The sequence below is a fragment of the Pleuronectes platessa genome, chromosome 5 (assembly GCF_947347685.1).
Source record: "Pleuronectes platessa chromosome 5, fPlePla1.1, whole genome shotgun sequence".
NCBI lineage: Eukaryota > Metazoa > Chordata > Actinopteri > Pleuronectiformes > Pleuronectidae > Pleuronectes > Pleuronectes platessa.
In genome coordinates, this window is record NC_070630.1 from 11,031,820 (window position 1) to 11,048,366 (window position 16,547).

Genomic DNA, 16,547 nt, shown 5'->3' on the forward strand with positions numbered 1-16,547 from the left:
AATCTTGAGGATCTGAATGAAATGAGTGTACTCTGAATATGGAGACCGGAGGTGACTGGGAAGGAGGAGGGTGGCAGCGAATCACAGAAATGGCCGCTGATAGTGAGAGAAAAGAAAAGATTTAAACGTTTGGCAGCCACAACATGGCTTCACCTTCTTTAACATTGCCAAAAAAAGAACTAATATCTATGAGTGGTCTATTTTAGTTTTTGGTCTCTACCAACTGAGGGACATATTTGTCCCTGTTGTAAATGAATGCTCCACAATGTCCAGCCGGGAGAGAGACAATCAAAACAGTGAGGTTCTGATTTGAAACTAAATATAAAGCTTTGTAAAGCAAATTCAGGGAATGATTCTTAATAGGGTTATGAAGAAAAGCATCCCCCCACATACTGTTCCATCCTGAACAAAACAGTCTATCGTTTTTCACAAAGCGGATAAACAGAAACCTGAAATGTCTTTAGTTGCTGTTTAATCACCTCAAGTATATTCATGCCATAAAGTTGGACCAGAAGTGAAAGTTGAAGTTTCAGTGAGGCGTTGCATCCCTGCATTATTTCTGTAACAATCTGCCACCAAGAAAAGAAAATAGCAGCAACATTATTAGGGGCAGAGAGCAGAGGGAAGAGGTGCTTGGCTGTGGATGCAGACGCCGCCCATGGCATCTCAAATGATCAGCCATCCTTCCTCACGACTTGTAAATAAACACGCTCGATAAATACACCCTGCATCCCTTGCCAGCACACACTCTTTAAATATCCCAGCTCTGACGACAGAGATAGTGCTGCTCATGAAATGAATTCGTGAGGGGGCTAAATTTACTGCCAGGGAGCCAACGTACGCAATCCTCCCATGTCTCCCTCCTGTCTATACAATGGCTCAAAATCTCGGCGCTCTTCAAATCATTGCAGCCCTCCCCAGGTCCCACCTCCACAGTGCACACTACAACTCGGCACTATTCCTGGACCAGCCCCCGCCACTGTGGCACAAAAATACCAGCATCTCCAAGAACAGACGCCAAGCCTGTCAGAGCATCCTCGCATCCCGCAGGACGACTCGAGGGGCGGGAGGGAGGGGAGGGGAGGGAGGGGAGGGGAGGGAGGGGAGCAGGTGGAAGGATGAGCACAGCTGCTGTTAAAGAAAAGAATAACAGAGAGAGAGAAAAGAGGAAATAAAGAGTCAGTTTGAGGAAGAGGACACAGTTACAGTAAATCTTGCTTTAGATAGGGCTTTTAATACTGAGCTTATTATTCTCTTTGTTGCATTTTCATTTATATATGCTCTCAAGCAGCATGTTGCTGGTTCAACTCCAGGCTGGTGAACCATTTACTGCATGTCAGCTAACCCCTTCCCCACTTCTCTATCATTGCAAAGCTGTAATGCTTACCAATAATAAGCACTTAACAACTGAGGGACTTAACCAAAGTTTCACTATAGTTTGAGACCTTCAGGTAAGAACTAGGTGGTAAATGTGTTTAATAAAACAAAACAACACAGTAAGGGGCCCTCAAGGCTCTCACAGGCAGGGGAGAGGAGGGGCCCTCAGGAGAGATGAGGTTCTTGTATCTAGAGTAATGCTGCTACTTAAATATACAAATATTTACCTTTTAGAGGTTTGCACCTGGGAATCTTTGGTATAGTTGAAAGAGGTATCTTTAGAATACTGGTTGGTTTTTGGGATACTGGTGAAAAGAATGAAACCTCCCTGTGCACTGGTATTCAACAGGGCCCCACACTAAGAGGAGCCATGAGAATCACTCTCTGTGGTCCTTCCGGTCTCGCTCTCCTCTCTCCATCACAATGTAGATGAACAGTTGCCGAGGGCAACCTGTGTGTACTCACCTAACGATGAACAGGAAGTAGTTTGTGAGCAAAGTCGTATTAATAGAAACATGTAGAAAGGACATTTGTGTATGTGTGTGTGTGTGTGTGTGTGTGTCAACCGGTGTGTCACAGGGAGAATGAGGTTGAGGATTGTGAGACTCAGTTTATAGAGAGAACAGGAGGGGGTAGAAAGAATGAGGGATGGATGGAGGGAGTGAGGGAACGTAGTGGAGGAGGGGGCGATTGTGTGTTGACGCTGTACATGGCGTCAATGTGATAAGAATAGAGATGGTGCGTGTAACGCTGCTGAGACATCACCCTCACACCCTCAGTGGGGCAGGCAGCAGCTACTCACTGAGTGTGTGTGTGTCTGTCAATGAGTGCAGGCGTTCGCTCAGTTATTACCCAGGGTCTGATCATGCGTGTACCGATGAGTAAACTGTTGGGCCAGAAGTAATTTTTCTTCAGTTGTATAATTGCAGATATGTGTCATTTTATTAGAAGTTTTAGAAACACATTTTCTATTCTCAGCTGAAGCATTAAACACTTTCTTTTACCAAAAAAGAGAAACTTGAGAATATGATGATTGCTTTAGGAGTTGGTTTAATAGTGTGGATTATATTCAGGTGTTCAAAGCAATGTCAAAGCACTTTCTTTTATTTGATCATCAATGCTATTGAAAGACGGCAAAGAGAGTTAAGACAGCTGTAAACTTATATGTAATAATGTGATACTATTATTTGACTTACTATTTTGACAGTTTATTACAATATGATAGTATATGTAATGAGTACTTATATAATAGTATTACAATAGAATACATACATTTAAATGATGGGGCTACATACTCTGCATAGATGGGTTATGAGACAGTGGGTTGCTGGACTGTCAAGTGGTGTAGCCGTCATGTCGTCCATCTTTATATACAGTCTACTCTTCAACAGAGGCTCTGGCCCATGGGCCCCTGAGCCAGGCTCCTAATGGCCTCCAGAAAGAACTCTACATTTTAAATCAAGACTATAGCCAGATGTATGAGAATAGTTGAAAGATGAAGCTAGATCAAAAGGCAGCAAAGCATAAACTATCCTAGCCATAATTGTACTAAGGAACATATCAAAGAACAGTTTTGCAGTCTTGTGTAATTTGTTTCTGTTTTGTAAACAACAGCCTTCAGTGACTGTGGGGAGACGTCTTCATGAAGCATCTTCACAGCATCACAAACTGCATGAGCCACTATAGAGGGACGGCAGATGGACAGGGAGCGTGAAGTCAAAAACTGGTTCAGATCAAAGTCACTGTGAACATTATAGATCATATGTCACCAGATACTCACAGCATTGATCCCTTTGTTTTTCACCTCCTCACTGGTCTGTGAATCATACAGAGCTGAGGGGAAGAGGAAGGAAATGACTTCATCCAGTGTCTTCACAAAGACTCAGTAATCATAATTGTATCATAAGAGATATAAAAAGATTTGTGTGTGTGTGTGTGTTACCAAAGAGCTTGCGTAGTCTGGTGAAACATGACACAAAACTGTGGAAGGGCATGTGAAGCTCTCCGGACGCAAAGCGCTCCGACAGCAGCTGAATTACCTTTCCATCACACTGCATTCCTGGAAAAAACAGACGTGAACAAAGGTGTGAAGTGTGTGTGTGAGTGTGTGTGTGTGTGTGTGTGTGTGTGTGTGTGTGTGTGTGTGTGTGTGTGTGTATGTATGTGTGAGTGTGTGCGCATGTGTCCATACCGACAGCTTCCAGAGCTGAGGTGAGCTCAAAGGGGCTCATTGTCCCAGAAGAGTCCACATCAAACTGGAAAAAGATGGACTGAAGGAGAGAGCGGGATTAGAAGAAGTAATAATGACACACACACACACACCCAGGGAGACTCATTGACATCATGCATTCCCTAGCCCCTTACCCTAACCTTAACCATCACAACTACATGCCTAACTAACCCTACACCTAATTCTAACCCCAATTAGCGAGGACCAGACAAAATGTCCTCATAATGTCACGATGTCCTCACAGTGATGGTATTGATCCAAAATTGGCCCTTATAACTAAAGACAGACATGTGCCCATGCACGCACGCACGCACAAACACACACACATAAACACACACTGTGCTGTACCTGCAGTTTGTGCACACTGGACAGCAGGGTCTCTGCTTGTTCCCGGCTGAGACGGGAGCTTCCTTTAGTCTGCACTCAGAGTTAGGGATGTCTCAACAGGACAGAGGACAGACAGAAGAATTTTAACAGTAAACAGTTTGGCGACATGATGACTCAACCCTGGGACTGAACTGGGTCAAAGATGTGAATCTTGCTGGTCAAGGTCAATCACATTTTTACCAGCAAGAGCTGTAACTTTAACGCATCAAAAACTCGTTAAAACTCCAAGCTCAATATATATATATATATATATATGTTGAACAGTCAAAGTTGAGCCTGGGTTGTAAGGAAGTACAGGGAATCTGGAGTGTGAGACAGAAGGATACGTCCTCTCCAAAGATGAGCTGTCTGCACGTCTCCAGGGGCAGATGGTAATCTCTGTCGAGAGCTGCAAGGAGATTGATGAGGAGAGAGAGAACATTGGGCTAAATTAGATTCATCTGAGGAAAGTTGAAGGTGAGGACAAGTGTAGTCACTTTCATTACTTAACCAAACTCCGCTCACTCCAGACTGCAGCTGTGAGCCTCTGTCTAGACTGCTGACCTCTGAGAAGCTGGACCACTTCCACACTAACATATCACTACTTTGATCCCATCTAGTGGCCACTACAAGTATCGCAGCAAAAAAAAAGTTATTCTCACCTGAGTTCAACATTTTCATGAACATCTTTGCGTTCAGTCTGTCATCCTGCGGGGAAAGACAGAAAAAAAAATCACACTTGATTGTTTAAGCAAACGCGTCAAACTCCAACTTTTATTTGATAAGCAGATGAAGCTGAGGATGAGGATTTCTTACAGGTCCGGCCTCCTCATCAAAAGTCTTCTTAACTCTGCTGTGATCCTGAGGAGTGACTGGAGTCGCCATAACCTGATCAGCACAAACAAAGCGTAAACAAACTACATGTGTTTTGGTCGTCTATGATTTTCAGGTGTTTTTATGTACAGACCAAAGCTGAACTCACCGGGAGGAAGCCAGAGGAGCAGGTGAAGTCCTGAGTCCTGCAGTAAAAACACCACATCAGATCGTTAGCGATGATCTTCTAAATTTTACCTTTCAACAGTTTGAATGACAAATAAATAAAAAGCTATAAATAATGTTTGATATTGATACATTAGGATTAAGTGTATTACAAATCCCATAAATTGGAAATACTACACCTAAGTCCCATGCTTGAGTTCATGCATATCATAACTTGCCACAAGTTCGATTGTTTTAGGATCTCAATAAATTTCCAGCATCTCACCCCAGAGTGTTTCCAGTCTTGGAGAAAATGCGGACAAAGAAATCTCCGGGCTTGTTGGGTCGATAGGTGGATCCCACGATGATGTAGTTTCCCGGGTCCAGATGCAGCTTCCTCCACACACCCCTGTGGGACAAGGTTAATGAGATATATTGAAATATCAACTGAGAACATTCGGCCCAATATGTGTGGATATATGGACAATATCCGATTCAGTGTTTAACAGCTGCCACCATCAGAACCATGTGCAATAAAGTCTACTGTTCAGAATGGTTATGATCTGTCTCTGTTGTGATACCTGTTTGCATTTTTGTCATATTTTGAAGGGGCTTTAGATAATAGAGTTTTATTTGATTGTATTTAAATTCTCTCACTACACGATGTAACAGCAGGTTTTACATAAAAATAAATTAGAAAAATATGACAAAGTTCGAAATATAAACTAATAATCAGTTGTCTCTACCTCTGAGCCTGATATTTCCCAGATCGTCCCACAGGGCGATTTTTCAAGAAGAAGTCACGGCCCAGACACACACCCTGGAGCTGTCCGGGAATATGGAAATCTCAGTAACACAAGTTGATTGTATGAATCAGATGCAAATTAAATACTCACTGGTTTCAACTGGTACTTAAATGTAGGTGCAGCGGAAGAAAGGACTTTGATCAGCAATGTATTTATTTTGTAAGAAGAGAGGAAACAGTCACACATCATGTCACAGCACATACACCTTACACCCACTGGGAAATCAACACAAATATTTTTTTGTTGTTTGATGAATGTGTCAGGTACGAACAAATCTTCAAAACTATAGAACCATTTATTTATTATGATACACACAGTCATAATTAGTCCTTCTAGTATGGCTGTAATTAACTGCCTCTCTTTTATATATAGTGTATCTTCTCCTACACAAAGTAATAATGTTTTTTAATGAGTGAAACTGCAACATGAGATTGAAATAACACAGTAATGATAATGTACGTGGGCTGTGATATATACCGTGTCTGTTCTCTCTTTCTTTATACATTAACGAGTAAGAGTTACAGTGTAATTAAATATAAAGTAAAAATGTTAACACAATATTTACCAGACATTAGTTTGGTTTTGTTTCTGATGTGTGTCTTGTAGACAACCATTACTTACAACAACAAATATTTTTAATCTATTTGTTCGATGTTTTCTTCCAGTGTACCATAACCAGTCTGTATTTCAATATTACTTTATTAACACAAAATAATTAAACTGCTAATCAGGGTTTGTATCATAAAGTCTCATATGATGTTTCTCCTCTATAACGTTTTTAAGAATATAAAGGCATTGTGTATTTTTGGGATACAACAACAATCTGCAACAGGAAGCTTTGTGGTGCGGCTGGCTGCAGTCACAATGTGTGGTGGGAATATGTCTCAGACTCAAAATCTGTATTTTGGATGCTTTGAACATGTTTACTAACCTCATCAGGAACCTGCAAGAGAAATACAGAGAAACATATGAGTTTATCAATAAAATAAAATGGCTGGGCTCCATCGTGCTGAATGAATGGATAGTATCTGACTTTGTAGATGTGGAAAGCTACGTAGAGGAAGTTGACTTTATCCCTCTGCCTGCGATTCTTCTGCAGCAGCTCCACCAGCACCGTGCACTGTTTGGCTTTCTGCTTCTGCTTCTCCGCCCTTTTCTTCTCCTCCGGGGTCACCTCCACCTCGTCATCTTCATCCTCCTCGTCCTCTTCCTCTTCTTCCTCCTCGGGCTGGTCCTGCTCTCTGAGAATCAACTGGAACTGAGGATTCTTCCAAAATGTCTCTGAGAGGGAAATAACACAGCAGGGGTTTGATCACAGGGATGATCCAGGTACAGCTTGAATGCACAGTTGTTCATATTTGAAGCTTTAAACATACGGGGGTATCTGCGGCTGCCGCCAGCAGAGCTCCCCGGTACCCAGAATCCTTCATGTTCGCTGATGTTCCAGGAAGCCTGGGATGCAGGCGTAGATGGAGAGGCAGGTGCGTTGGCCATGTCAAGAGAGTCAGGATTCAAGCTGCAGAGCTCCACGATGTTGAAGAGGCGGCAGAAGTCCTCAGCACTGATCCTGATGACAGGGGGACAGTCATAGGGAGGGTTCCTGTTAGTGAGAGTTTGTATGGTGCTGGTAACCGGTGTGTTTTACTTTCTGCCACTTACCAGAACTCTCCGTCTTCTCTCTTTTTCAGATCGATACGCTGCTTCTCTGCTTTGTCCACAGCGTCCCACTCTTTAGCCCTGAGGTCACAGAGAGAAACTCAGCATCGGTGGAGCCTCTGTTATCTGTGAGTGTGTGAGTGAGCAAACAGGAAGCTTCCTCACTTGTCGCTCCAGGGTCCACGATACTCCACAAATCCCCAGGGGTTCCTCAGCCTCAGCAACAAAACTTCATCCAAGGCATTTTTCACCTGAAAGGCCAAGAGGCAGTCAAGTAAAGTAACGTGTGAGTAAGAGTCTGAGTGAGTGAGACAAGATTAGACGAGAGGTAATGAGACAAAACGAGACTAAACAAGATGAGATGAGACGAGAGAAAACTAGATTAGATTAGAACAGATTACATCTCCATTACATTTAAATGGACTAAATAAGATGACATTGAGGTGACATTAGTTTAAACTGCATAACTTCTTCAGTATGTAGGTTTTTTATTCTCATGAATTTCAAAGATATGAGATAAAATACTGAAAGGAAAAAGGATGTTCTTGTCAGTCAGATTTTATTGAATGGAATTAGGTGAGAATGTGAAGATGCAATGGAATTAAATTGAATCACATTAGATGATATAAAATATTATTTAATTAAATTACATTAGACAGGGGTGAGATGAGCCAACATAAAGTGAAGTTAAAACACATTTCTGTAAATTTATATTAGATCATATTGAATGAGATTAAATGACACAAAACGTGATTCAATTAAATTAGATTAAATATGGAAGGGTTAGTTGAATACCTGTGTCTGTCTCACTGTAAACACTGAACACACAGATATCTAGTCCCACTGTTGGTTATGATTAGTTTCTCACTACTGTGCTGTTGACCTCGTTTCCCAATTTAAAGGTTAAATAAAACGTGTTTGTTATTGGAGGGGTAAAGATAATTATTGGACTGATGTGATCTCGTTCTGGTTTGGTATCAGATATTAAGCTAGTGGATAAAAACCATTGACAGAATAAGGCACAAATTTGTTCTGTACGTCATGCTGCTTAGTTTTCTGTTGTGTGTTTTTTTTAAATTTGGACAAAGTGTAGTGCATCAATAAATGAGCATCTTTGTGGGGCCCAATGGCAGGTTTGTACCGGCAGTCTTTATCCGGTGAATCAGAGTTGAGTGATACTGACCTTGTCGGAGTCAGTGATGGCGTAGGCGTGTCCCTTTATCAGCCCGTCGTCTGTCACCTTACCTATGTCCTGGTAGCTGTAGGCCTGTGAAGACAGAGACAGAAGCTCCAGCAGATCATCTAAAGACGGTCCGCCCGCTCAGTGGGAACACTTTGTGATGTGTTTGTACCTGAATGAAACAGCTGAGCAGGCTGCCTCTGGACAGGGCCGCTGTCAGAGACCTCCAGAGGACACGGGGGGTGCGAGACGAGATGTCCACCGTGTACGCGATCCCTCCTGTGAAATCCTCCATCCCCTCAGAGATGTTGCCCCCCTTCAGGCTCCCATAGGATCCCATTAACCTGCATGGGAGAGGTGAGAACGTTATCTCGGGTGCGTGCGTTTGTCACTGTAGCAACACACATACACACACACACACACGCACAGACAGAGAAACACAGTGGGTGGTCTCAGACTTTACAGCCCAGGAACATATGTTAGTAGTGGCAACTGACTTGGCGTAGGCCTTCTCCACCAGGGCACTCCAGAACTCGTTTCGGGTGTGAGAGTAGCTGAAGAGCAGACGGCCTTCACGAACTGGCAGCCTGTCATCCACCACCACCTCCACCCACTCACCATACTGCCAGAACTACAGAGAGAGAGAGAGAGAGAGAGAGAGAGAGAGAGAGAGAGAGAGAGAGAGAGAGAGAGAGAGAGAGAGAGAGAGAGAGACAGAGAGAGAGAGAGAGACAGAGACAGAGGGGAATGAATCCACTTATATTTTAATCCACTACTTCTATCTATCTATCTATCTATCTATCTATCTATCTATCTATCTATCTATCTATCTATCTATCTACCTATCTATCTATCTATCTATCTATCTATCTATCCATCCATCCATCCAGCCATCCATCCAACCATCCATCCAGCCATCCATCCATCCATCCATCCATCCATTCATCCATCCATCCATCCATCCACCTACCTACCTGGTCAAACACAAAGTGAATATGAGATTCAAGACAACACAACATGTGACAATAGTGTCAGGGGGATTGTCGCTCAGAGAAAAGGCAGATTGTGTAATGCCAGAGCTTCACCTTGAGGCTCTGTTCCTCTGTTCTGAGCCGAGTCATACAAATGTGTCTCAGCAGCGGAGGTGCAGCGATGTGAGTTGTTTCGAACGCCACAGGATTATCTGAATGCAAATTAATCTACTTTATTAAGGGATCAACTTTGTATGAGCGTGTGAATTTGGGTGCAGCTTGATTGAAGGCAACTGTTGGGCCTTACCAGTGGTATGAGCTCTACTGAGTGACATTCTTGTTGAAAAGTGATACACAGATCCAGCAAACTTGCCTAGTATGTATTTGTATGATATTGTAACATGGCACATGAATAAGAATAATCTAAAAACATTAAAAAACGATTTAAATGTTCACAGAATGGAAACAAAGGATGGTGTCAGCTGTTTAGTTTGGTAAATGTATGAAACCACTCCCACAGCTCTTTACTGGTCAAACTACGGGTGTAACCATGTGTAAAAAACAAGGACCAAGAGCAGGCCTGCACTGGCCTGTCATAGCTGTGTGTGTGTGTGTGTGTGTGTGTGTGTGTGTGTGTGTGTGTGTGTGTGTGTGTGTGTCCCCCAGGAGGAGTCAGTACCTGCATGTCTGGACTGATCTCCCATCACCCTGACAGAGCAAAATGAGTTTTCCAGTCCTTCCGATCAGCTTGTTAGCTCATGTCACATTCTCTCTAACAGCCTCTGGAGGCCGACACCTCAGAGGCTGAATAACCACCGAGGAGAAACCGTGAGAGGCACCTGACGAGTCGGCTCCTTTTCACACGATTGATAAATCCAATAATATGATATTTTATTGGCCTGAGCAGCTCAGAGTCGGTGGATGATGAAATCTCTCTAGATCATAACAGTAACTGTAATGAGGTGATAAAGATGAGGTTTGTCTCAGACAGCGATGACTCCAGGGCGAGTTTTATGCCTGTTTGATCCGACTGCCTTCATGCAGAGCCGTGGCACGACAGCTAAATATGAAGACACTTCACCGACGAGTCTAAAAGAATGAAGCCAAATCAGATATGAATTGGATTATTTAATAAATCCTTCCTTCCTGAACCGTAGTTCAGGCAGGAACAGAAGTTATCTATTATATCAAGTTCTAAAAAAGGCCCAATCATATGTGACCGCAACGTATTTCAAACATCCACATAAACATCTGCAGCCGATTCTATTAGCAGCAGTAGAGTTCTTCCTTTGTCCTACTTCCCCTTTTTATTTTATAGGACTTAAAGAGATATGTAGGATTGTTTGTCCTTGGCGGAAATTCTGTTATTCACAAAAAATGTTTTGTAGCCCTGCATGAAAAAAAACATCTCTGCAAATGAATATCAAATAACGAAAACTAAAGAGTCCTATGTTGATTGTTTGTGGTTGCTTGATTAAATATGAATTAATATTAATACTTCAATGACAGCTGACACTTGAATAGAGTGCATACCTGCACCGAGGCCAAACAGTCCTACAACACTGCTGCAGGAAATGACTAAAACCTCAATGTCAGCAGTGTTTTTCTTTCATAAGGAGTATTGTGTCCAGACAAAGTTTGGATAAGAGATGAGACCGAAACTAAACATGAGGAAGTTCTTGCATGTCGTGGTTTTATTGGACAGCAGCCATAAAGCTGCCAGTCTCAGCGGAGAAGGGTTTGATGAGCAGATGTTCTGTGTCGTATATATCTAATCATCTGCTCTTCCTCTGGAGCATTTCAAAGGGCTTTTGGGGGCCCCGGGCAAATAGGGACCTGCATCGAACAAAACCTTAAAACCATGAGCTCCCTTGATTCTCTCATTATCGACATTATAAATTAAGTGCATACACGAGCATTTGGAAATTCTAGTCTCCAACCAAGCCGCTAAAATTGTGACACTTTTGTCAGAAAGTTTGTGGCATGATGGCATCACGTTAGGGTTTCCCCTCCATGTGGTTTTTGCAGTCTTCTCTACACAGCCAGTCATGGAATTTAAAGGTAGAGTTGATTATTTGTTTGTTTTTAAAACCCTTTTTATAAGCCGGTTCTCACAACACTTTCATTGCTGAAGATTTATGATATTAATTCCCCCAGGAAAGCCTGATAACATTAATAAGTCCTTCCCCCCGTTACAACAGCCTTTCTTTAAGCTGGTTAACACTTTTTTTCAGTGTACAGACCATATAATTCATAATTTATATGTCAATTATTAGAATCATAACTTGTATTATGTGCATATGATGAATTATGAAAATAGATTTACTGGCCTGGTGTGTGAGATATTTGACTTTTATAACAACCTGTTGTAACAGCCCTGGACTTACAGTAAAGTGGAAGATCCCTGCATACGGTTCAGACAGGCTTTGGTTTGGTGGCACCACCTTCACAAAGAGCTTGGGGTGCATGGTGAGGCAGGACAGCGCCGCCAGCAGCCAACAGTTGCCTGGCAAACAAAAGAAAACATTAACTGGCACAGAAGAAACGCAAAAAAAAAAAAAAACTGTCTTTCAGTCTGCATCAAAGAGTTTGTCTTCATGTGAAGTGATTGATGTTCTCGTGGGTTGAGCACACGCACACATGTGCATGTTCACACACACGTAATGAGGCACGGTCCTCTTTGGCAGAGAACATCTGTTCGTGGTGTTCATTTTGTTGCTGCAACTGTTGGTTATAACTGCGTAAATCATGAAAAACACGTCCTGCAGTTTGGAAGAGTCATAAAATTCACCCTTGAGAGACAAAGAACAAGAAAAACAAGAATAAGAGGAAAATGTAAGCGAGAAGAGGAGGAGAAGGAGGAAGAAAAGGAGGAGGAGGAGGAGGAGGAGGAGGAGGGGGTTGTTGTGTTTGTATTGGTCATCACCATAGAGCAGCACCACCATCATGTTAAAATGCGACTAATGACATATCCAGGAATCTAAGCAGAGAGTGAAGGAGTTTCATGTTGGGCAGAAAACAGTATTTTAGTTCAAACACAAATAGGAACCAGACCCACAACAGAGATTCAAACATTATCTGCTGGCTGTTAAATACAGGGCTGGATGGGATACAAAGACCCCCAGTCGATTTTAACTCTGGGATCCACAGTGTCACTACTCTCTCCTCCCTCGCTGTGTATTTGAAGTCGGGTCCCTGGGGCTGTGTTTTACAGACATCAAGTTCTGCTATTTATTAGGATAAAATACTAGGAACAATCTGAACTACGTTAGTGTGGAATGTTTCTGGGTTTAACTCGTCCAGGGTGTTGTGAAATACAAGTTTAAGACAATGCTCCTTCTTTGGGGGAGAAGAGATGGGCAGGGCGCAGGAGAAGCAGATGTTTGTACTGTGGATGGAAGTTTTGTCTGATGATGTCCTCACCCAGTTGGCCCTGGCAGATATCTGTGGTCCCAGTCGTGCCCTCCACAAACACAGCGCTCCCACTGATTTCCTACAGAAAGGGAGAGAGACGACGTGAACACAAGATGCTGCAACAACACAAACTGGGCCAGGGTCAGGGTGGGTGTCTCTTAGTGCCGTGGTTTTCTATGGAATAATGCATGGTATCTGCATGTTGTGCCTCAGAACTGAAACAACTGGTTATTCTGCAATAATAAGAGTTGTTTTGAGCAAAAATGTGACAAATCCACTGATTCCAGCTTCACAAATGCAAAACGTTGTTGATTTTCTGCTACGCAGGTGTAAATTGAATTGATCAGACAAACGAGACATTTGAATATGTAACCACGGACTGTTTGACACTGAAAAAAAGAAAATTGTTCCACCAACTTAAGAAAATACAATGATTGGTAACACAAATAAATTAATTGGTTCGAATTAAAATGAAATGGTTATATTAACACAATTGATATGACCCTTTTTTTCTTTTTTTAAGCTGGTTAACTCTTTTTTCCCCAGAGACCATATGATTCATCATTGGTATGCCAATTTTTAGTATCATAACTTTTATTATGTGCATATAATGAATTAGAAAAATAGATTTATTGCCCTGGTGTGTGAGATATGTGACTTTTTCTCACAATCATGTCAGCTCTTTGGTCAGGAGGGATATTTCTCTAAACCAGACCTGAGCCACACCTGGAGGAAATCTCTACAGCACTGCCAAGAAAATAATGACAGCTGCATTCTTCAATGTGAAGGAATCTCTATTTTCGAAATCTTGGAAGTGGTTAAAACTTTTACCTGCAGACACCTTGCTTTGAATAAGACTTTGTGTTGGGGACATTCAAATATTTGTTTGCTTGTAGAATTATTATGGCAACGGTCTGAATAAAGACCCACACTATTGATAACAGGTATAACAGGTCAGATCTGTAAGACATCTGGCAGTATAGTTGACAACATGCCAGTGCGCTAAGAGGACAAACCTTGGGTCTCTGCCACTTGATCGCCTTCACTGGATCCGGGTCTTCGGGTAAACCGATGGACTCCTGCTCGGCAGTGAAGACCGGATCAGAGAACAGCTCCCCGGACTTCAGACACTCCTCCAGGAGGCGCCTGAAGTCCTGATCCTTAAACTTGATCGGGTTCTCGATGGAGCCCAGAGGTGCAGGTAATTTATCAGTCGCCATGCTGGGTGGAGGTTCGGTCAAACACAGACGCAGACTTGGCTTTGCGGAGCGGTCCGGGCCTTAAATACAGTAGAAAGGCGCACACACCCACCACATCCATGCTGCGCCCGTGAGTCGCAGCGCCTCCCCGGCCATGCCCAGACCGGAAAGGTATGCAGATCGCCGGGGGCCGAGGAGAGCCAGAGTCGGGGTAATGACACGGTGCCAGCGGCCTCTGTGATCCAGCAAACATCCATCATCAGGCCGCGGGAGAGAAACAGAGAGAAGCCGCTGGTAGAAAAGAAAAACAACATAATAATGGTTATTTAACTGGACAACTGTGCAGCGAGTTCAATCAAAAGACAAATATGTAGCCTGTTTTAACTTGTGGGAAATCTGTGTTTATATGTCACAGAAAATCACTCAAAAATAACCATTTCATTAAATGAAGAAACTTACCGTAGCAGAGTATCGAGCAATACAAAAAACATTTATTTAATATTTCGCACTGAAACTACACCAGATGTTCCCTGGACCGGGCGCTAGGTGGCAGTCTTCTCCAGCTAAATGCACTGCCCCACTAATCACCACACATTTTCCATGCAGCGGTATTTACTGTAAATTGTGGTGGCATTAACTTAAAGTGAAATAAATGCCACTCTAACATCTGCATAATAAAATTCTTTATTAAATTTGTCCAAAGGCTTCATTATGGTTCCCACTTTGTCAGCTGTTGGAGGGGCTTAAAATGACTATAAAATGAAATGTTACAAAAGCAAATATCAAAGTTTTCTACAGTAAAGTACATATAGTCTGTTTTTATTAGTTTCGTTCGTTATAGAAAATGTGAAATGAGAAATGTATTCAACTATGACAGCTTCAGTTTTGATTTACCCTACTATGAGATTCTCTCGAAACAGACAGAGAGAAAAGAGGACCTGAAAAATCATTCATGTGCTCATTTCTCAGTTATTGAAAGAAGACTTTATTAGGAACATCATCTTAATAATGAGCAGGGCTTCCTTCTGCTTTCAAACTGGCTCAAATATTTCAGAATTGATGCAGGACGTGCATGTTGCATTGGATCATTTCTGCACTTTGGCCATCTGCACGTTTATGCTGCCAATCTCCTGTTCTTCCACATCTGGTGTTGTGTTGCAGTCGGGTCTGGGGACTGGAGGCCTCTGAAGTGAACAGAACTCAGTGTCGTGTTCATGAATCAACCTTGATCACAACTTACAGCCACAACCACAGCTTGACACCATCAACATCACCAGTCTGGACCGCTGCATGTTGGATCCATGGATTCATGCTGTGGACGCCAAATTCTGACCGGATTATCTGCAGCCTCGGTAGAAATCCAGATCCTTCAGTAGTGGTCTCACCTCAAGGTCCAGCATGTTCCAGCTGCTCATCACAGTTGTAAAGAGTGGTTATCTGAGTAACCTTAGCCTTTCTGTCAGCACTGACATTCCAGTTTCATGTTTATCTGGTGTTTATAGAGCACATTGGCGCTGGTCCTGCTCCTTGTCTTAAGTTCCGAGGAGGACTCATTTTCTCAAATCAGGCAATATGCTTTATTAATTACTCTTCTTGTTTTAGTACCACTTTTGAATAAGGCACCTTCTACAATTAATGTTAATCAATCATTTACTAATGTTATATAAACCAGTTATACAACATCAATAAAAGGAGATTTTGGTTTTAAGATGAAAACCCCATCTGGTTAGCACTTCACTTCCTCCAGCAGGATGCACTGACTTTTTTTGTACCACTTTAGTTCATCGAACCGCAGCACTGACCTACAACAAAGATTTAATACATGATTGATGTGTTAATGTTTACATCTGGAGAATTGATTACAGATTAAATAGGCAGTTTAGTTTTTTCTGTTTTACAACCTTTCAACAAAAATGCTTTTTTGTTGTTGTTGTAGAATAGACAATAACAATATCTTGTTAACAGTTTTCGGGAATTAATGTGTTGGTATTAATTAAGCTGAAACAGCCTTTAATAATTACTCATTAACATTTATAGCTGCAGAGTTGAAGGTGTTTTGTTTGTCTATACTCAACCAGCCACAGAAATGTTAACACCTGGCAACCCACTTAAGTATTCTTATGTCCTTATTTCATTTTTTATAATTCTATAAGGCATTGCTGAAATATGTATAAATAATTTCTAAAACTAAGACTTATAATGGATATTAGCTTATTAGCCCTTAGAGGCCTCCTCCAAGTTTTCCATCACTTAAATAAGAAAATGGAGGAAGAATCTATTTATTTTCTTGAGACAAGAGAAATCATACTTCAAGTTTTTATTTTACAACACTAAGTACTAAAGTTTCATCACAACAAAATATTCTCACCC

The 16,547-nt window shown here is 42.0% G+C and overlaps 1 protein-coding gene across 1 annotated transcript; it reads right to left on the bottom strand.

The window, feature by feature from the left end:
* Positions 1 to 2,407: 2,407 nt before the first annotated feature.
* On the bottom strand, positions 2,408 to 14,302 carry capn12 (calpain 12). Its single transcript, XM_053422951.1, has 22 exons — positions 13,995 to 14,302; positions 12,988 to 13,057; positions 11,952 to 12,070; positions 9,091 to 9,224; positions 8,766 to 8,937; positions 8,597 to 8,680; positions 7,579 to 7,664; positions 7,417 to 7,494; positions 7,134 to 7,324; positions 6,791 to 7,038; positions 6,689 to 6,700; positions 5,698 to 5,777; positions 5,238 to 5,360; positions 4,956 to 4,992; positions 4,790 to 4,861; positions 4,636 to 4,681; positions 4,321 to 4,382; positions 3,956 to 4,024; positions 3,569 to 3,647; positions 3,320 to 3,436; positions 3,158 to 3,210; positions 2,408 to 3,057 (listed from the first exon to the last, which is right to left on the bottom strand). Exons 1-22 carry the CDS (start codon positions 14,196 to 14,198, stop codon positions 3,031 to 3,033), a joined length of 2,163 nt encoding a protein of 720 aa, XP_053278926.1. The 5' UTR covers positions 14,199 to 14,302; the 3' UTR covers positions 2,408 to 3,030.
* Between the last annotated feature and the right edge of the window lie 2,245 nt (positions 14,303 to 16,547).

What these genes read in the sequence shown, in the direction of transcription:
- capn12 (XM_053422951.1), bottom strand. Translation starts at nt 14,198, where the DNA reads ATGGCGACTGATAAATTACCTGCACCTCTGGGCTCCATCGAGAACCCG. An exon ending in AGAGAAGACGGAGAGTTCTG is followed by an intron (nt 7,325 to 7,416) that starts GTAAGTGGCAGA and finishes CCCTGTCATCAG; the next exon opens with GATCAGTGCTGAGGACTTCT. An exon ending in CGGCAGCCGCAGATACCCCC is followed by an intron (nt 7,039 to 7,133) that starts GTATGTTTAAAG and finishes TTTCCCTCTCAG; the next exon opens with AGACATTTTGGAAGAATCCT.